Source organism: Eptatretus burgeri, chromosome 4 (assembly GCF_056783735.1).
Source record: "Eptatretus burgeri isolate ZD-2024b chromosome 4, Ebu_testis_v1, whole genome shotgun sequence".
NCBI lineage: Eukaryota > Metazoa > Chordata > Myxini > Myxiniformes > Myxinidae > Eptatretus > Eptatretus burgeri.
The window spans coordinates 129,164,028-129,172,077 of NC_140964.1; the positions used below are offsets into that span (position 1 = coordinate 129,164,028).

Below are 8,050 nucleotides of genomic sequence, written 5' to 3' on the forward strand. Positions count from 1 at the left end.
AAAATACACATTTCTCCTTGCATATTACAGATTGTCTTATCTTTTCTTTCTCAAGCTTCATCCATAAGGTTTTTCTTTTTTGATACTTTTTCTTGTTTCATTGCTTTTTCTAGTTTTTAATATATTGCCAGAAGGAGATTAGAAACTTTTGTTAGAGCTACTTTAATTGAGGTTCCTCCAGATATACCAAAAGCCCTTCCACTGAAGGAAATTGAAGAACTCATATTATTCACCATAATTGTTTTTATCCAATAGTTATTATATTTATCTTTGTTCAATTTTACATCCTCGACATATTTCTCAGTATCTTTTACAAATGAAGAGATAGATTGAAACTTGTCTTTTGTGTCTTGATACATTGTATTTATTAAGTGAAAAAAGTTGGAGGATATAATATTTTTTAGCAGAGATTCACCTATAAATTAAACAGAATTTTCATCAAGAAAAATTTATTTTAAGCAAACTTTTGTTTTATAAATATGGTGAATACAACGTACTACGATGTTTGTAATCATGAATATAAATGGTGTAAAAAACACCTTCAAACCAACAGACACACATTCAATCTTTTCAGACAAATATCTCCACTTGACCAAGAAACAAAACATTGCGATAGATGTGATAATGATATTCTATTTAAAAATTATAATAAACACCTTCAATCACACAAACACAAGAAGAATGAAGAAAGGGAAGGCGCCACTAAATTCTCCATTGAAAACACTGAAGGGGCATTTAAAGGACATATAAAAAGTAACATTGGTTCGCTTTCAAGACCCTGGACCATCTTCAATCATTGAAGCTGTTGATATGGTTATATTAAACAAAGTATTGAAATTATAATTAAAAACACATTAAGTGAAATCAAAACTTTTAAGTTTTATATGGGAGTAAAATTGAAGATGGTAAGAGAAGGTGATGAAACTACCCCCCATTAGGACAAACCCTCACTTTATTTCATCATTTCAAGATTTTGAATGTCAAGATCATTTCGTTTCAAAAATAATCTTTTTAGACATACACATCTTAAAATCAGATCCTCTTCAAGCTTCTTCTTATATTGATTTGCCAAAAGATATAAAACTTAAGAAAGTGGTTGTTAATATTCAAAACAAAGATAATAAATGTTTTCTATGGTCTGTTCTTGCTCACTTGCATCCTCCATTATGGAAACTTGAAAGGGTTGAACATTATAAGAAATACAAGAATACATTAAATGTTAAAGATTTAAAGTTTCCAATGTCATTGAGAGATATTCCAAAATGTGAGAAAATGAATAATCTATTTGTTAATGTATATGGATTAACAGATACAAACAAAGTGCAGATATAAAAAATTTCAAACAACGATAAAAATGATTAAACACACATTGACCTTCTCTGCTATTCTTCAAAGGAAAAATCACATTATGCTTTCATCAAAAATTTCTCAACATTAACCAAATCACAACTATACAAGAGGAAATGTAAAACGTATCCTTGTAAGAAGTTTCTCAACTCCTTTCATACAAAAGAACGATTAAATCAACATTCGACATATTGTAGTAATCATAAATCAACCGTAATCAATTTACCAAAGGCAGGTTCAAACATATTCAAAGATTTTAACAAATCTATAAAACATCCGTTTGTGATAGATGCTGATTTTGAAAGTATCCTTGAAAAGATGGATACTGTTTCTCAAAATCAAAATAAATCATACACAAATAAATATCAAAAACATTTTCCGTGTTTTTTTGTTATTATATCAAATCAGCTGTTGGTGATGAATACAACAAGTTAGAACTTTATAGAGGAGAAGATGCCTCGGAGGAGTTTGTAAGACTATTGGAAAAAGACTGTTTTTGACAAAGAGAAATAATGGTTAAATCCTATAAACCAATGTTATTAACAAAGGCAGAGAAAATTCATTAAACGATAAAGAAAGTTATGTTTTGCATCAAAGGAACTTGAGACAATATTTATCTGCTGGGTTGAGAGTGAGGAAAATTCATTGGATTTTGAAATTTAAACAGTCATTGGTTAAAGAAGTATATTGATTTTAATACAAAAAGGAAAACAGAAGCAAAAACACATTTTGAAAAGGACTTTTATAAATTAATGAATAATGCTGTATTTGGAAAGACTATGGAAAATGTTTGGAATTGACAAAACATAAGACTTGCTACATCTTGGAAACAGGCTTCAAAGTTAATGAATAGACCAGGTTTTGAGTGAGCGGAGGTGTTTTCAGAGAACTTTTGTGCTATTCATTTGAAAAAAGAGAGTATTGAAATGGATAAACCTATTTATATGGGAACAACAATTCTTGACTTGTCAAAGTCGTTAATGTATGACCATTACGATAATAATTTAAAATCAAAGTATAAGGATAATGTGTCATTGATATTTGTGGATACAGATAGTTTTATATTAGAAATTAATACAAGTGATGTGCATGAGGATATGATTAATATTGATAGATATGATACAAGTAATTATGTCAGGTGATGTGTTGTTTTCATCAAAGAATAAATAGGTTATTGGTAAGTTTTTAAAGATGAATTGGGTGGGAAGGTCATGAGTGAATTTATAGGATTGAGATCAAAGTCTTATGCTTTCACGTCTGTTGATAATAATAACATTGAAAGGCATGATGAGAAGCTGAAGGGAATAAAGAAAAATATAAAGAAGGAAACAATAAACTTTAAACATTATTACAACTGTTTAACCTGAAAGAAGGAAGAGTACAGAAAAATGAATACAATAAGAAGTTATAAACATCAATTAGAAACAGAATAGATAAATAATAAGCATTAGTAGCTTTTGATGATAAAAGATATATTTTAGAGAATGGAATCAATAGTCTCCATATTGGTTATAAGTATAAGTGTTAAGATATTGGGTTGGGAATTTTAACAGGCTACCGCTGTCTTTTTACTGATTTATAAATGATAGTACCAAGCAATAACCAAACCAAAGAGTGGAGATGTAATCAGCGTTGGTATTTAAATGGGAAACATAAAGAATGTGAGAAATATCAAATATGTCTTATTGAAGAAATAACCATGGTAAAAGTAGATAAAACAAATAAGTGGATAAATTTAATTACAAATATGTTGGAGGATGTAAAGGAAAAAATTAATATACTTGAATGGACTGAAAAATTTGATGATTATCAATTGGACAATGGAAAAACAATTTACTGCAATCTCAAAATGATATGTGGCTCAGGAGGTGTTCAAATAAGAGCAATAAGAGAAGTTTATCATTTCATTTCTGCACAACAAAGACACTTAAACCAAGAACCAAGTTCCAAGTTATTTTTTGTGAATATACTCGATGGAAATGAATGTTGAAAGAAAATTAAGTTATTCCCTAAAGTAAAACATGGACAAATATTTGTTGGTTGGCTCTTTGAGTGGAATGAAAATATGAAAAGGAAGAAGTGCTTTAATCAGCAAGTCTCAATCTTTCATCGTCTCAATTTTACATTTGCTTGTATGGGGGGGGTTTCGCATTTTTTTAGTGTGCAGGTTTATCAGCCACATCATGTGCTGTGACGTCTCCATTTCTTTCAGCATAATCAACATTATCAGAAAAATAATCAGTTGCAGATTAAATCAATTTAATGGTGAGGTGTGGGTGTGGGGGGATAACTCTGATGATTATCCATCCAGGAATAACGGGGTACCAGCCAGTAAAACTGACCCTCTTAAAATGGAGTGGGTGTCTCGAGAATATATAATTTTACAAATGGTGTGTTACCTTTTGATTTTGACAAAAAAAATTGCAAAATGATTTATTTGTCTTTTGTAGAACCGTCAAGAGGTCAAAACGGACAAATTACCTCCAGGAGGAGCTTGGCAGTGAAGAAGACATCTTTTTGGATGAAACAATCGCGAGATCAACACTCACGACCCTTAAAATACAAGTGTATATCTGGTCCTCTCAACACAGAGCTTGACATGAAATTATACAAATACAAATGGCTTCTTGAAAGGCGAATATGTCGTAAGTATAATGTGAGCATGATGGATTTTGCTTCAACAAGTAAACTCAAAAGGCACGTGAAGGCCGATAGAGTTGAACGTCCTTACAAATGCTCCATATGTGATGAGGGTTTCCTTCAAAAATGTTATGTCAAAGTGCATATGAGGATCCATACAGGAGAGCGTCCTTACAAATGCTCCATATGTGATAAGGGGTTCTCTCAAAAAGGCAATTTGAAAGTCCATATGATGATCCATACAGGAGAGCGACCTTACAAATGCTTCACATGTGACAAGGGTTTCTCTCATAAAGGCAGTTTGAAAGTGCACATGAGGATCCATACAGGAGAGTGTCCTTACAAATGCTCCATATGTGATGAGGGGTTCTCTCAAAAAATCAGTTTGAAAGTGCATATGATGATCCATACCGGAGAGCGTCCTTACAAATGTTCCATATGTGACCAAGGCTTCTCGAATAAAAGCAGTTTGAAAGTGCATGTGAGGATTCATGCAGGGGAGCGTCCTTACAAATGCTCCACATGTGACAAGGGTTTCTGTCATAAAAGCAGTTTGAAAGTGCATGTGAGGATTCATACAGGGGAGCGTCCTTACAAATGTTCCATATGTGATAAGGGTTTTACTCAAAAAGACCATTTGGTAAATCACGTGAGGATCCACACAGGAGAGCGTCCTTACAAATGCTCCACATGTGACAAGGGTTTCTGTCATAAAAGCAGTTTGAAAGTGCATGTGAGGATTCATGCAGGGGAGCGTCCTTACAAATGTTCCATATGTGACAAGGGTTTCACTCAAAAAGACCATTTGGGAAAGCATGCGAGGATCCACACAGGAGAGCGACCTTACAAATGCTCTGTCTGTGATGAGCGTTTCTCTCGAAAAGACAATTTGAATAGGCATATGAGGATCCACGCAGGAGAGCGACCTTACAAATGCTCCATATGTGATGAGGGTTTCTCTTTTAAAGACAGTTGGAATAAGCATATGAGGATCCATAAAGGAGAGCTGAGGAAGAACCTTACTGAGGAAAACGGAGGCACATGACATTTCAAATTTATTCACAATTACAGAAATTGGACAACAGACTGAAGAAATGAATCAAGAAACAATTGAAAACGCCACAACATAACCAGAGAATGGCAATATAAAATGCTGCAGCAGCACTGGCAGAGAATGATAAATCAGCTCAAATGGCACCTTGCACACAAAACAAAGAAGAGTAACAAGGATATATCACATGGGGAGGAGAATAATGGACAATGACAGAATGAAGAAGAGGAGGATTGCAATGAACAGCATGATCTGGAAGATAAACTGGCCAATAAAATGCACGAAATCAAATTAATATCACCCAGGCAAAGATGATATCTCCACCAAATAAACAACTGAAGATATAAGCAATGAGAGCAAAAAAGCAGTCACTAAAATGTTCCCAAAATTACCTCATCTGTGTGAATTTAACGATGTTAGTTTTGCAGTTGCACTGTATGTCAATGATAAAACACAAACAACACAAACACATAGATCTAATCTTCTTGTGCGTGGCAGCTTGGCTGCCAGATATCTATCATTTTGTTGGGGCACAGCTGTAGGGCTAATGCCGAGCCCGTACACCAGTGCACTGGTACTCATTTTGCTGACCTCAGAAGGATGACAGGCTGAGTCAACCCCACCTGGTGTTAATTCAGCAGCCAACAGGCTAAAACTCAGGACCCTAAGATCCCAAGTCAGCCACCCCAGCTGCAAAGCTTACACCAGGCTTTCCCTACATCTGAGAATCTGACCAAAATCAAAACATCTCCATAAAAACAAAGACTTAAGATTGAGAAGCAGAAACCCTGGCTGAGGGTAGAAACGGGACAAATGGAACAATTCAAGAGGGGAAACGGAATTCCAAAGCTCAAGAAGAGAATCGGACAAATAAAAAAGAAATACAACATAGAGAACAATGGAATAGAAGAACCATTAGCTGCCCATAATAAGTTCCAAATCGAACAGATAGCAAGGAAAAACGAAATCAGAAACTATGATGAGGCCAACAACAGAAAAAAATCAAAATCAACAGTTTGAAAACAACCGGAACAGTTTTACCGAGAGCGAGGGAAACAGAAACAAAATGTGACAACCCCCCCCCCAAAAATTTTTGGAAAGGTATATTTGAAGATGAAAAAGAACACAACAAGGAAGCAGATTGGATGCAACACTTGGAAAAGAAAAAGCAACAGCTACAGGAAATGTACCCAATGGCAATTGACGAGGAAAAAAATTGGAAAACATCTCACAAAAGCGCCAAACTTTAAAGGCCCAGGCCTGGATGGGATTCCAAACTTCTGGCTAAAGCAACTCCGTGCTCTCCACCCTCACAACGCTCGAACATTTAACGAACTCATCCAAGGGGAACAGCCAATCGATGAATGGTTCACAGAAGGCAACACTCTTTTTTTTCCCCCTCCAAAAATGAATTTTCCAGTGTCAGAAGGATCGTTGATGAAAATGAGGAACATAACAGGGCCTTGAGCCTTGGAGCACTCAAACATTAACAAGTGGATGATCCTGTTGAGAGACACACTTTGACTAAAGAGGAGAGGATGTTAGGTCGCTGTATATGTGGCGTTGGATTCCATAGGCAGACAGCTTGGAGAGCAAGGAAGGATGCCAGACTATCAACATGTCAAGATATGCCCAGAGAGATGGCCCAGATATCAAATCTGAATTTGAGAGTCTCCATATATTGTTTAGAGATCAGAAGCAGCATGCCAACTGGAGAGTAATCAGGTCTGAATCAGAACTGATGGTCTGAAATCAGGCCATGGAGAAAATTAAGGATTTCATGTTAACTCTGATGATGGGTTCCATCACCTTCTTGACGATTGGAAGTAAGGTGAGAGGCCTGGAGTTCATGGGATTGGATTTTGCACCTTTAATTGAACGCAGTGATGTTTGCTCCATGTCCATGATGCTTCCTTGACAGTCAAAGAGCTTTAATTGTCGTTCACTTTTCAAAGTTAAAAAAAAATTCACTCTATTTTATATAAAATTAATGTAATGTGAACGAATTCATATTTCACAAGATCCAAATCACTTCCCAGCATGACATTTCAACTAAATTTACATTCCACTCCAGCAGCTCCACTCCAGGTATTCTATTTAACCTGATGTGTTGGTGCACAGTGGATATTTGCCCATACAATGGAGTGCAGTATGTCCTTCATCAACCCTGAAAAACAAGGTACCTTTGGATCTTTTTTAATTTTAACAAATAAATATTATGGTAAACGTAACAGAAATGAGGAATGTGCAAAAGAAAGTAATGAAAGTGATGTAAAGGTTTTCAAACGAACACCACGTGGCGACTCGCGTGATCCCATTTCCTGTTATTTCTGCCAAACTTGTTCTGAACACGTCCAGTCCGTGTGCCCCAGTTTGCTCAACGAGTTGATATTAATTTTTGTTGCCATTTCATTCATGCCTGAACGTTTCAAATGGTGCAGCCAAGAAAATTAAACGAAGTATTTACCTTCAAATGAAATTGGACATTTTGAAAAGCTAAAGAGCTCTGGAATGGGCACAACAGAATGCAATCAAGAACATCGACGAGTCTTTGAAAGAAGTTACATCTGCAAACCTCAAAGGTGTGTGGAGGAAACTTTAGTCCGATTGTATTCCTCGCTTCCAAAGGAGGAGTGAAGAGGAGGTGAGTCAAGATGTTATTGAAAACGTTGTTGAAATGGGCAGGCAGCTGGGATTCGAGGAACTTGAGAAGGAGGATGTTGATTTTTTACTGTACAGTTCTGTCCTGCATATACTTTAATTAATCATTACAACTGCTATTTATTCATTAATAAGCATAACAATATATTTTGAATGCTTATTTTGGGAAATATTCTGGTTTTTGACATTCTTCAGGAACGTATCTCCTCTTTTAACATTATTCTTCTGGGAAAACTTGGTTCGCAAGAAGCTGATGTGCGATACACTCGATATTGATACAAGTCTTTCTCAAAGTTCGTCTTTGCATCTGTCCGCATCTGAGTCTTGAAATAAATATATTTTGGCAACGAA

The 8,050-nt window shown here is 35.4% G+C and overlaps 1 protein-coding gene across 1 annotated transcript in view; it reads left to right on the top strand.

The window, feature by feature from the left end:
- The window catches only part of LOC147029099 (uncharacterized), a 126,918-nt gene extending 118,868 nt beyond the window's left edge, over positions 1–8,050 (top strand). The window contains exon 9 of the mRNA XM_085876578.1: positions 3,798–8,050. Within this exon, the coding sequence (XP_085732704.1) occupies positions 3,798–5,032 (1,235 nt within the window). The 3' untranslated portion in view covers positions 5,033–8,050. The remainder of the gene's footprint in view (positions 1–3,797) is intronic.